General features: G+C 44.5%; 1 protein-coding gene across 10 annotated transcripts in view; it reads right to left on the reverse strand.

Annotated features, from left to right (window-relative positions):
• Positions 1–3,532: 3,532 nt before the first annotated feature.
• LOC144720609 (transcription factor 7-like 2) overlaps positions 3,533–14,180 on the reverse strand; it is a 157,977-nt gene continuing 147,329 nt past the window's right edge. For 6 of the 10 annotated variants that reach the window (XM_078597473.1, XM_078597471.1, XM_078597474.1 and 3 more), the window contains one exon: positions 3,533–8,426. In XM_078597473.1, coding sequence (XP_078453599.1) covers positions 8,240–8,426 — 187 coding nt within the window. In that variant the 3' untranslated portion in view covers positions 3,533–8,239. Of the gene's footprint in view, positions 8,427–13,633; positions 13,658–14,180 lie in introns of all 10 variants that reach the window. The other 4 variants (XM_078597479.1, XM_078597478.1, XM_078597477.1 and 1 more) reach the window with 2 other exon arrangements.

Raw genomic sequence — 14,180 nt, forward strand, 5'->3', positions numbered from 1 at the left:
GCATTACGTATTATTATTTAAAAGCAAATTGTCTCGTATGTCACGTGTGCATGCCCCCGCAGCTTGACTGCTGGTGCCATACTAAATAAACTACGTGGCGTGTGTAAACACGGAGGCCTCTACATTAACAATGCCTTAAAGGGTGGCAGAGATATTGCCGATCATTACGCCGCTGTATTGCTCAGTCGTTGTGCGCTGCTGCAATCAGCCGCTCGGAATAATCTGATCATTATCCTTTTTTTACTGCTTTTATTATTGTTATTGCGCGCGCTTTGGGGGGCTCGTTGTCGAAATACAGCCGCGATTAGCCTGATTGTGATTTATTGCGAATATTCATTTTGTCGCGATTGCAGTCATTGTGGGAATATGTGATGCATTGGACGATTGGTGCACGGATGCCAACTCTACCGTTACGGAGGCTACAACCGGCACGCGCGTATTGTGTACGCGTAACGACACGCATCGCCCGTGTGGGTCAATCTGCAGAGGTTTGTCGGAACATACTTCAATGTCGGGCAGCGTGGGATCGGTGAGGTGTGCAGCAATAGACGTTAGGACGTCGCGCGGTACAATACAATGATGTGTTTTGCTGGACCGCCCTCTGCCGATAACGTAGCCCCGCAGGAGCCTGTAACACCTGTGATGCATGTCGGTCACCCCATCCGTGCAATGTACAGGCTCCAACCTGCTTAGCTTCTGGATGATTTAATGATGATAATAAACAGAATATATTTGTTTATTCAGGGTAGCACCGTTGCACTTGAAGACTTTGTCCGGAGAGTCCTACATTGAAATGTTTGGGAACCTTAAATAAAAGTATTACTCGAATATCTATATTCATCACATGAATGAAAGAAAATTTAAATGCAGGGATAATTCACTTGCATACAAGGGGAGTCCATTCAAATTACAAGTCACAGGCGAGTTTGATGTCCTCTCTCCTACAGGCAACTTCGAGGTGCGTGTGTCATCCAGGCTCCATCATGTCGACATGCTACCAACCCCATCTTTTCAGAGTGATGGCATACACCAGCACACCAAGAAATACTATGAATGCACGTGTGGAATTTGCCGTCAAACCGCATGGATGTCTCGAGACGCGACAACAATTTGTGACATTCGCACGGACACACGCACGTTGACACAGATAGACAGAATGTGTGCAGGACAATTGCTATTTACATTATTTCCTTCTGTGATGTGTTGGATAATTAGCACGATACATCGTTTTGTGCAATTCATTAGTTTGAATCGTGAAAATAGCGTATCTGCAATGTCCATTTGTGTTGACTGATATTTTTCAGGCGACAAGATTGCGTGTATAAATATATTTTGTCAGGGCGTATTTCTCGGCTGTTAGGTGTCACCCAACACTTGTTTACAGCGGCAAGTGGTTGCAGGATTCTGAGTCACCGATTCACCGGCCAGTGTCGCTTCTACCCGTGGTTGGAAATTATCAGCTCCTGCAGAGGGAGAACACTTGATTACGAGCCATAAACTGCAAAACTAAATGTAACACAGAATACATTTTTTGTAAGTTATTATTTTCCTTATTTTTGTTTACACCTGATAGGGGCTAGGTTTTGACACCAGGACTCATTCTGCTTTCCACCTCGCAGCTCCTGCTCAGAGAAAAAAAAACTCGTTCCGCCCCAGCAGCTCTACGTATCGCTGTGCAGTCCCGTCAAGGCTTCTGTCTTTTCGAGATGTGCAACTTGACCTTACAACTATGCAGAACACGCACATTTACAACATGCCCCCACCCCCCACTGCTTTTTTCACACTTTAAAAAACGCCTGTCGTCGGTATTGAGCATAAGATGTATGTCAGGGATGTCGCTTGTTAAAGGCAATTGTACAATCCTCTTACTCTAGGTATAGATAATTTTGGCTGGACAGCGTTACCCTGCTTTTTGCGAATATCTGTTCTCACATTCAAATGGTCACGACCCGACACTAATAAAGGACATAACCGCTCGCTCTGCCAACTCAGAGCTTCATGTGAACGTGTTCCAGGCACAGAACAGATACTTTAAATACTTGTGCGACTTTCAAACTGATGCGCGAACTTGATGACAACCACAATCCCACAAAGTAAACACAACAAGCGAGTACACAATCATTCTTAACTTCTAAGCAATCGATTGTATTTTAGCACGAATGCTATGCAATAACACAGCATTGCCTAACATTCTCAGCTTCACATTAGGTAAATGAGTAGCACCATAATACATTTTTCTTTTACATAAAAAAGTACTATCCGCAATATTTTGCATGAAGTTTGATAAGCACGACCACTGACCACAATCACTGAATCTAGGCAGTGCTGCGACTTTTTTGAGTAACAAAAAAAATTAAAGTTTTTGCAGAGTTGCCGCATTTAGCCGAATTTACATTAGCAGCAGGGCCTGTCCAGTTTGGAAGTTATGATTCATATTTGCGGTCACGGTCCATATTCACCTTTTCCATGGCGTCACGTGCACACAAATGGGTCTTGCAAAAGTCAAACGGACTTCTCCCCCCCGCGCCCCACCACCACCCATTCAGAATATCACGTGACCTATCTGGCGTTAGTAACGATCTTCTCACACTCGGTGTAGATATAAAGATTGATTAGCCCCCATGTTTGCATGCTGCTTTCACACAAATGGTCACCGCCGACACTGACAATTCAAGCAAACAAGCCTGGGCCATCATGCTCTCAAACGACATGGAATGGTTTGTTTTAAATGTTTTTCTAAAACTGGACAGGGCGATCCATGTATAGATACCCCCCATCGATTTCTAATTACCCTCCCAGTAAATATGGACCGTTGGGGTCAATGGTGGGTTCCAACTGTTCCAACCGCATACCGACAACGTTTGCTCCTCGCCGTTTTCTCAAAAGGCAATTGACTATTGCATAAGCACTTCTCCGAGGGGAGAACATTACAACGCGATAATTATATTGGGACTTGTGGGAGGCAGTTACGTCGAGGCTTTGAAAGAAAATGTAGTTCTCCATTTCTCCATATAATTGTAGTTATGCAATCTATAAATGGATCGCCCAGCAGAGTATAACTGCTGGTGTTTCTCTTCAAGCAGGAGTGAGGTGTGCGTGCGTGCAGTGTGCTGAAACAGTACTGGCTGCTCTGCGTTTCACTTTATAATCAATTCCAAGTGTGAACAATTGAATCCAGGTGCAAATAGTGGCGTTTAAGTGTGCATTCATATCAATATCTCGCTCCTGGCTCGGGCAGTTAAAGATAAGTGCATAAATATTGGGGGGGGGGGGGGGGAGGTGCTTCTAAATAGGTTCCAACATTCGGGTTACTGAAGCTCATTATAAAACATCGGGGTCCAAACTTTTCGATTGCTCTGTGTGTTTGGCAGACGTATGCACGTGTGCGCGCACACACGCGCGTGCTTGTTTTGCCTGTGGTCATAATTATGAAGATGGTCTGGAGCCGCCTGCGATGTGGAAAGGGAACCTGGGGAAGAGGCATCGTCCGGCTCCCCCCTTGGACGCAAACCAGGCCGACACAATTACCAGAAACATTTGCAATATTTTATTTAAAAAAAATGAAGCATGCTACAGTTACTTTACAACGTACACGTACGATAGAAAACAAGTGCAATTCATAGGGTAAACTGTTACGTCTAAAAAAAAAGAAAATACAATGGTACGATGGATGACGACGCAACACCAACAACAAAATGTAAAATATTGTACGTTTTGATTTTTCTTTTGCACGCGAATCCATCGCAAAGACCTTAAAACACGTGGAATGCTTTAATATTTTGATAACACTTTTTTTTTAATATACACCAGCCTTCTTAACATATTACAATGTTTCCTTAAAGCATTACAAGTAACTATTGGCCGACAATTTTTTGCGTTTATAAAAACACGGTACACACACGCGCGCGCACGGACCTGTGGAGCCAAATTATCATCGCAAATTGTGCAAGTGCTCGACGGGCCACAACTTAAGTATCGAACAACTTAATTAAAAAAACTGTTAATTAAAATAAAACATGACTTAAAAAATGGCTTGTTGGATGAACTGTAGAAATATATTTAAAATGTGCCAACAGCTTTTTTTTGTCCTTTTTGTTTTAAATTTGGCAAGTTTTGCACAATACTGTACAACATCCGACACGTTTTATTGTCGCACTTGGCACAAATTGAACTGCAGATTTACAAAAAGCTGTCACTCGGCGCGAGGAACAGTGCACACTACGGTAAATATGCAAATACAAAGAGAATAAATATCATTTAAAACCACAACACTGTATTTTCAGACTGAACACGTTATGTTCCGTAATGCTTCTATTTGAGGTTAGTAATATTCAGTAAAGAGAGCAGGAAATTGTTGTGCCCAAGTCTGCAACATCACACACCGCAAGAGCAATTCTATACAGAAACCAGGGCAGTAAAGGTACATTGCCTGGATTCTTAAGACCGTTATCTCGAGTCTATTTTTTTGTTTAAATCACACCGGGGAAACGATGCGGTACATCCACTCTAGTTTTAATGATGGTTGCAACACTGCTGAGGGCCTCTTTTGCACTCCGTACCTTGGGAATGTCGTTGGCGCATTTGGCACACGAAGGGCCCGAGTTTGCGAATGGGAACTGCGGGGAGGCCTGGCAAGTTGACACAGGACGTCCCCCACCCCCACACCCCTACAAAGCACGGAATGCTTATTTTATATTTTATGTTGTTTCCCTCAAATAGTTTTCTCGGGGAAGGCAGCTGGGCAACACGTGTTGGGGCTCACGTTTGGCTTGGAGGTGAGGAACACATCACCATCCTGGAGCTCTTGGCCATTAACAGTGCAATGGCTGAAATCGTTCCCGAACCCCACAGCCTACTTAGCGCCCAACTGCTTCCCGCTTTCGCACGAAGAGTACCTATTTTGGCATTTAAAAATCACATTCTATTTGGCGACAATGTGCATCAAGTTAAGAGGAGTACATTTTGCCTGCCTTTTTAAGCAACGATATCACAGTTAACCCTGTCCTTTCATAGCTAAATAAAAACGTACATATGTGGAACCCAAATGATCGCCGTTTGCCTGTCAACAAAATTAAGCATTGGCCAGTCAGGGTTTCCAATAAAATAGACTCATAAGTTATTATAGAAAGGCAGGTTCTTCAGAAAACACAAGCAGCAGAAATGCAATCACCTGCGATCCAATAATCCGCAAATCCCTGCAATTTTCGGATTTATTGGCGGTTCGCAACTCTCCTCCCGTTAGCCGTGGCACACCGCGATAGACGCCAAAAAAAAAATGAGTTTGCAGAATATTTGGTGTAACCTCCGCGGAGCAACGAGGCTTTACAAGATCCACGGACATGGTCCCCAAATACCAACGCGGTTGATTGGATTTCTGCTGCAATACTTTTTTTGTACCGTGGGGCAATAAAAAAAAATCATATATATACCAAGTTTCCATCGCACAGTCCTAAGAATCCAGTTAGAAATGTTTAGCACCCTCGCACACACCGTGGAGAATCCTGCATCTTTGGGGATTTTGGAGAAACGATCGTTTTTCAGGAACTCTAATGAGGTCTTTTTGCCATCTGCTTCCAACCTGAGTTAATGAGTTTTCTTGGTTAAGTGAACTGGGCTGTCTAGATGCCAAGTGGCTACTAACTGCAAACTATCACTCTACCACCCCCTCAATCTGTATACGCATCTATTGCAATTAAAACATTGAGAAAACTCTAATTTAAACAGACAATGTAGCTGTAGATTGCAGCGTTTAAGTTATTTTCTTGAAGTTTCAATTCCAACATTAAGATACATTTGTTTTCGTTTTCAAGAACATCCCTTAATTAAAATATTAATATCTTTATCATTATCGTCACTTATTATTTGCCTTTAATACACTGTAATAAAAGCATGCTTCTTAAATTGTTCAACCATCAACGTAACTATATTATTTTTAAAATTTTACTGCCTTTCAGCACAACAGCCAACTGTTGGAAAGGTATTTCTCTCTAGCAACACAGTATATATATACAGCAACGTACAAACATGGCCTAAACCTCAACAGCCTTGGTTCATGAGTGACAGCCAACAGAGGGCATTTAAAGCTGGTCCAATCATTCCATATGCTGCATGTTGCAAAACACAAAACGCTAAAAATAATCGCCATCACTGAACTGTGGTAAACGCCTCCTTCGCAGTCTCGGGCCAAAAGAGAGAACAGAACCCAGCAGCGATAAAAAAAAACCACGCGTTCATCCCTAAGAATCTGAAGCATGCGGCGCACAGGTGGCTCAGGTTCAAATCGCGCGCAACGTCAATTTGGAGGAATCCGATTGGTCAGAGCGCCCCGGTAGCTATTGTGGCACAAAGCGGCGCCTCGGTCAATCATGCAGCTTGCCCTGCCATACACCTACAGAGGCAGGGAGCGGGGGGTGGCTTTGTGAACACTGACCGTGGTGGAGTGTGAGGGGCAGCCCTGCACTGGCTGCAGCCCTTGGGAGAGAAGGATGGGTTTGGAGGGGCGTGTGGCCTTCACTTTAGCCAGCACCAGAGCTGGACATTGCGAGCTAACACGGTGGACGCCGAAGTCAGTTCTCTCTTTAACGCGGCATAAACAGCACGCTTGGGTTGGAAGCGAGATGCGGATGAGGGCCGAGAGGGCACTTGGTGGGAGGCATACATTTTCAAAAAGCCTTCAAAGCACGCATCAGGCAGAGCAGATGAGCCAGGCTAGGCTACCAGGTGGGAAATTCCACGCGTTCCCAGCCACTGTGTTTATATACCTCGCATGAGAGCAAGCCCAGCCCCAACCGGTTCACTTGACATTGCTGCCGAATCAAGCCACCGGCATACACTGTACGTTTAAACAAAGCGAGTACACGTGGAAAAGCGGTAAAATTTAAAACAAAACTCATAAAATACAGTCAACCGCAATATCTGGTCCCCCTCTCATCAAGTTAAAATGGCTAAAGTGAATGCCTGTGTTTTCTGCAAGGGCCCACAACCCCCCAGCAAACATAATGCCCTGCCGCCCACTGAGCTGCTCCAGCAGCAGCAATTGAGATGAATAACCCCTGGCACTGGCCTTTGCGGCAGAGAGAATAGACGGGGCACTAGGGCAGCAGGCCATGTGCGGAGCAAGCCACGAAGAAGCATTGCCGACCAAAAGTAATTAACAGAATAAAAAACAAACAAATAGGTGGATGCTCTTGGGTTGCTCAGATAGCTTGCACGAGGCTTATGTGCAGAAACAGAATTTGACGTCTTCCCTGCTGCATATGTCTGGATGATGGGAGGCCTGTGCCAAGGGAACGCGATCCGCACACATTGACGAGGGTTTAGATGGATAACGAAAGGGGGAATAACAAAAAAACTAACCACAACGTCTACAAAAGCAACCAATCAAATAACGGGATCACAGAGGCCATTATTATCAATGCGTGCCTATACCCCCTGAATGTTAAATTTGTCCAACGCAATATTTACCCTGAAGTCCACTACCCGGGGGAGATGGGCATGCAAACGCTGGACCGCAATGAGGGAGGGAGTCGGGGAGTGGGGGAGTGGGGACAAACTTGTCTGTGCAGTGTGATGTAAGGGGGGGGGGGGGAGTGCAGTGTGTACTGTGTCGTCACACAAGTGAATAAGAGAGGGTGGTGAGCAAACGGTGTCGTGGTGACGTGCTCTTGTGCATTGGTGTCAAGCGCACACGGTGCAGTCAAACAAGGTTTCCGTGCCATGGAAAAAACATGTGCACACGTGCAGTGACGTGAACTGTGTTTAAGTGTCCAAACCGAGTGAGAAGTTCAAGAATGTGCAAGCGGTGGTATTAAACACGCCGAGTGATAAAGTGTGGGGGGGGGTGTTGGAGGTGGGGGAGGGGGTGTTGGAGGTGGGGGGGCATTACACACGCACAGGGCGAGGGGGGGGGGTGATTAGTGCAGGGGAATCTTCAAAGCGAGCGTGCGAGTGAAGTCAGTGCGGTGCAAGAGGGTGGAGGATCATCACGTGTGGAGCAGCAGCAGCAGCAGTGCAAGGGGGGTGCGGAGCGGCTCGCAAGGTGAAGTGCGCGTCGACCGACCGTCGCCATCAGATCGGCGCCACGCGACTCCCGAGCTCGTGGTCGAAATGTGCCTGTGGCTGAGCGGTCAGCGAGTGGGGGGGGGGGGGGCGGGGGGGGGCGGGGGGGGGGGCGGCAGCGGCGGCAGCGGCCCATCGGGGCAATGTGGCCGGATGGGGTGGCGGTTGCGTTAGATGGACGTTATTTGCCGTGCTTGGCAGCAAGAAGGCCGGCGCTCAAGTACGTGTGGGGCAGCTCGTGCAGGCTGGGCCAGGCCCAGTAGTTGAAGGGTTGTGGAGAGGTGGACGGGGGCCCTCCTAGCATGCCTCTGTCTGCAGGATTGAGGTGGTCTTTCCTTGGTAAGTTCCGAATGCACTTCTTCTTTCTCCTGGGAGAGCGAGAGAGAGAGGCAGGGAGAAATTGTACCGCTGTTAAGCGCAGAAGTCGAGGAGTTGTCACCGAAGGACAGAGACGACGATGTTAACAACAAGAGCTTGTATCCCCCCCCTCCCCCGCCACCCACATCATGTACCGCCTAAACCTTCATGTAATACAGTAGGCCGTACATGAACGCATCACTATCGTTAACATGCCCTGTAATTAACGGAAGAAACCTCATTTCAAGGATTAGCAAAGTCCTTTGTCCGAGATATTTGGTTATAGATTTGGATGATAGTTTTCTGTTCGAAGCATTTGTTTAATAAGGTGACAATTATTTTCAGACCGATTCGACAGCAGTTGCTGAAATTTGATTTCGAGCGTCCAACAATGCAGTCATGTCCTATTACATTTGTGTTTCACTCTGCCACAAAGTTGTACATTGCTTTAAATTGAAGCTTTACTCCATATAAACGTATCTTGTCAATCCTAAGCAATAATAGTATCCTAAACAGAATACGGTATTTTTAAATGGATTCAGTTATAATAGATCATGTGAACGCAGGGATATAGACAATTTATATTTTGGGATAACAAAATAGTGTACATTTAAATTACTGTTAAATGTTGTATTTCATTTTAAATGGTAAAAAACGAGGAAATGTTGCTTTGCCAATGAGCAAGCACTGCCCTGCTAACACGAGCATGCAAGTCTGTCTATCTGTATGGGTGTACACACGTACGCGTGCGTGTGTGTATTTTTTATGACTTTGAATGCTACTCGGTGAATGTGCCTAGACTGCGGGGAAACTGGGGCCACCTGCAAATACCGAGATAACAGACTTCTTACAGGTTAATTATCCCAAACAATTACAGCGGGCAAGTCGATTATCCAAACATCGGTTATCCCACTAGCACCTCAAAAGGCGAATTAAATAAGGCGAACAGATAGACGCATGATCCCCCACGAACGGAGCCACGTGACCCCCCTCATCCCCAGCGGACTTGGTGCCAAAAACTCATTTTTTTGACTAATGCGGGCCGTAGCGAAACTCGCCGCTTATCAGTTTCGAATGCCTGACCGCTGTGCAAGCCAGGGGTCCCCCCCCCGTCAATAAATGCGCCGGGCGGAACAATATATTTTTCAATCCGATTTTCTTACGCGAAATGACCCTCACCGCTTGATTACAGAAATTTAAAGAGCACCTCGGAATATAAAACGTGTCGCAACACTTTTATTGCAGTATATGCCAGCGGACGATCGCAATGTTTTGAGAATGGGATTTTAAAATGTATTATTAAACTCGACTCATATTTTCAACTCGTACTTTTACCCTTTTTGTGTCAACATGAAATGCCGTAACATCAATGCATTCACTATTTAATTAAGAAATATACAGCTACAAAATTTCGCCTTAAAGTCATGTTTATGTAAAATGTGCACGTCTTTAATACAATGGTTTAAATAGCCCTTCATCTACATAAATGTTTGGACTGTATTTAAACGATTTACACTCTCTCATTGCAGGTAATTTACGTGTTTGGGAGGTATCGGCATTAACCCGTGCGAAAGGAATGGGTCTTTCTTTCAATTCACGCATCTCAGAGGTGCGTTTTGTCCTGCATGAAGTGGCATCGCTCATAAAGCGAACGCTGCTTAGGAGTCGGAACAACGTGGGGGACACAGACAAACCAATAACACCACCGTCCCACAAGCTCCCTCGGCAAGATGACTGCATTGCGTTTAAAACACTTTTGCGCTATGCTCACACTTGCACGCGCGTTTTGACAGGGCCTCAAGAACGTCACGCTTAGCTTAGCTAGTGGCGGGGGGGGGCCTGTGGCGTTCCACTGCATTAAAATGTCGATGCACGAATAAAATGACAAATGCAGCAGTCACGTGGTGCCACGAGCCACGCTCGCTCACAGCCCCCCTGCTGGCCCACGCAGCAGCATGACTCACACTGCGGGAGTAACCGCTTGCAACAACCGCAAACACTCACGCATGCAAATGTCAAAGCATCGGGCGGTCGTCCCACATTCTACGGTCAAATCGTTTAAAAGTGCCCCCCCAGAGGTTATTCAAATGATTTCAAAACTTTCCATACACCCCCCGATTTACTTGCATTAATTCACGCCACTTTTAAATTAATGCGCGCCGCTCGCTTAGTTGGATTCGTGTCATCAGGGAACTTTGTTTCACTTTCCTAGGTGTGGGGCTGACATCTCATGCCTTTTGCAGGGGCTGCCTACTTTTGTAATTAAACGACTTAGAATTATGGGAATTATAGAACTTCTTGGTCGTACCAGCGTGTAACCAAATTCACCCGTCCAGTTGTTTTCTCTTCCTCGGGAACTAAGGAGGTATTCAATATGATGGGGGCATTTAGTGACTTGCTGCATCAAATTATGTCACAAAGGCACTTCTTCTTGGTTCTTTCGGTAAAGTCACGTAGAATTGAAATAATAAAAATAAAACATAATAAAATAGTTATTTTTATTATTTTATTATTTCAATTCTACGTGACTTTACCGAAAGAACCAAGAAGATGAATCCCTGCAGTCACGAAAGCTTTAAATCGAATTTTTTATTTTTTTTATTGTTATTATTTTATTATTTCCCTTCTACGTGACTTTACCGAAAGAACCAAGAAGATGAATCCCTGCAGTCACGAAAGCTTTAAATCGAATTTTTTATTTTTTTTATTGTTATTATTTTATTATTTCCCTTCTACGTGACTTTACCGAAAGAACCAAGAAGATGAATCCCTGCAGTCACGAAAGCTTTAAATCGAATTTTTTATTTTTTTTATTGTTATTATTTTATTATTTCCCTTCTACGTGACTTTACCGAAAGAACCAAGAAGATGAATCCCTGCAGTCACGAAAGCTTTAAATCGAATTTTTTATTTTTTTTATTGTTATTATTTTATTATTTCCCTTCTACGTGACTTTACCGAAAGAACCAAGAAGATGAATCCCTGCAGTCACGAAAGCTTTAAATCGAATTTTTTATTTTTTTTATTGTTATTATTTTATTATTTCCCTTCTACGTGACTTTACCGAAAGAACCAAGAAGATGAATCCCTGCAGTCACGAAAGCTTTAAATCGAATTTTTTATTTTTTTTATTGTTATTATTTTATTATTTCCCTTCTACGTGACTTTACCGAAAGAACCAAGAAGATGAATCCCTGCAGTCACGAAAGCTTTAAATCGAAAATTATTTTATTATGTTTTATTTTTATTATTTTATTACTTCCCTTCTACGTGACTTTACCGAAAGAACCAAGAAGATGAATCCCTGCAGTCACGAAAGCTTTAAATCGAAAATTATTTTATTATGTTTATTTTCATTATTTTATTACTTCCCTTCTACGTGACTTTACCGAAAGAACCAAGAAGATGAATCCCTGCAGTCACGAAACCTTTACATCGAAATTTTATAAAGTTTTATTTTTATTATTTTATTACTTCCCTTCTACGTGACTTTACCGAAAGAACCAAGAAGATGAATCCCTGCAGTCACGAAAGCTTTAAACACGAAGGCATTTGTTGGTGAATGTAGTAATTGCACAGCCCCTGCTGCGGCCATTAGCAGCGCTGCAGCAAACACTCGCGCAGTTTAACCCTCCTCGCCGGGGGGCATGGTTTCTCCTTAAAGGTGGACACCGTTCCAAAATTCTATGGATCTGAGGTTCCTCACAAATCAACACTGGCTGGGAGAAAGGCTGAAAACATTCTCAGCGGTAGAAAGCAGAAACGCCGTAAGAGCGTTTTCGGAGTACAGTGAAGACACTGCACGGACAACTTAACTGCAACCCTTCTGCCAAAGTATTCATATTCTCTCTTTCTATTCTTTATAGAAACAATGGCCAAAATGTGATTTAAGGTTATGCAACATGCTTTCACCAAAAAAAGTACCCCACAGGGAATCACCTATATGGTGGTGAACATTAAATTAGAAAATTTACCATAATCATTACAAGGGACCAGAGTGTGTGTTGACTCGAACCGCTTACTCACCTAAACCGATTTTTGGCTGCGGGGCGGAGATAGAGTGTGGATGACGAGCAGTGACTCATTCATATTTTTAACTTTCTGTTCCCATTGCTTCTCAGCGCACTCATTCACCACCCGTGCTCCTTTCCAAACCTAAGTTCAAACCCGCCTCATCCCCCCCCACTATGAAGTTTCACCGCATGGGAGGTGCTCAGCGATGTTTAACATTCTGTTACGCCATGAAGTTTTGCTCTTCGGTTGGTCTTAACTCACATCTGACCGAATCTGTGGTACTAACAGTCATTGGATAGTTGCATTGTACGCGTAACAAAAAAAAATAAACCTTGAAAAATCATCGCAGTGGTCGCTCATACCAATTCATGCAAGTTAATTACTCATCAACGCTGATACTACCCCACACCACCATTGTCGTCACCAACGGCGTTCAATCATCGATTCATCATCGACAGTCATCCTGAGTTATCGCCATTAATCACGCACTCTGTGAGCAGCCGTGGTCGTCACAAACATCACTATGGTTCCCGCGAGGCCTGGCTTACGAAACTGCAAAGTTGAACATTTATACGAATAATCACATAGCGCATAAAACTGACCAAGACTGTCATTAAAAACATAGAAGCTGGTGTGAGCCTATCCTATAATAGGAGCGTCCGATTCCTATGCTTCTCATATCTCTCATCTTAAATGTTCAAGGCACCGATGCGGGCCACGTTGTTGTGATCTGACAAAAACAAAAAGGTATGGGATCGAGTTTCTCATTTTTTCCCTAACGTTCCAAAACCACTCCAATCTCTCGAGTGAATAATTGATTTAGGAAGAGAGTTTATAAAGATCAAAAACCCCGTAAGATTGGCATGGCGAAGTATTTTTTAGTAATGGATATATAGGCGAGAGGTTATACAGCAGCTCTTCATCATTAGCGTCCAAGACCCCTGGGTTCTGTCAGGTCAGAATTCATTCTCTACAATGAACACTACTCTATTAAGTGCTGTGACTGACGGATTGACTCAAAAAGACTCACCAAGTGCAGTTTCCTTAAAACACAATTAACCAAAACACTTCGCCAGGTTTTTACAACTGCCCCTCGGCACCGTGGGTCTGTGTGTGGGCATGTCTCACACTGCACCAAAGGAAAGAGGGGGAAGCGATGGGAGGAAGAGCCGAGAGAGGTGGAGAGGGAGAGCGAGGTACCTACCATCGGCACAGTCCACGTCACAGACTGCGTGGCACGGGACAGAAAAACAACAGCTTTAGCTACGAGACGCCACTACCAGAGGTGGACCAGAGAACTTCACGTGTCTCAGCCCTGCCAGGTCATGTGCTCAAGATGAATGCTCGGGGTGGAACGATTTCTCTGCTGAGCGTTACACATAATTGTTATAATTCAGGGTTGCGATTCGATACGGAAACACATTTCATCTCTTCCTTTTATTTAGAGAGCGAAGAACGTGGCTGCAGGGGGCGAACAGGCGTTCCCACTGCGTACGACTTACATGAGTCAAAGAATCATTAATTCCTACGCACACCATTTGACAAAGGTGTTGCGAGCCAAAGAATCGATAAAAGTCGATGAATCGATGCATCATTTTACCACCCCCCCCCCCCCCCAGCGGTGCACGTCCAAATGCCCGAATCGCCGTGTCGTGTTAGAGTTGGTGTAATTTGTCTTTATTTGCTTTCAGGAGCCAATTGGGGGACTTGTGACCTGGGAGGGCTGATCACCACAACAAAAACAAAGCAAC

The sequence above is a fragment of the Lampetra planeri genome, chromosome 9 (genome assembly GCF_965212315.1).
Source record: "Lampetra planeri chromosome 9, kcLamPlan1.2.h2, whole genome shotgun sequence".
Lineage (NCBI taxonomy): Eukaryota > Metazoa > Chordata > Hyperoartia > Petromyzontiformes > Petromyzontidae > Lampetra > Lampetra planeri.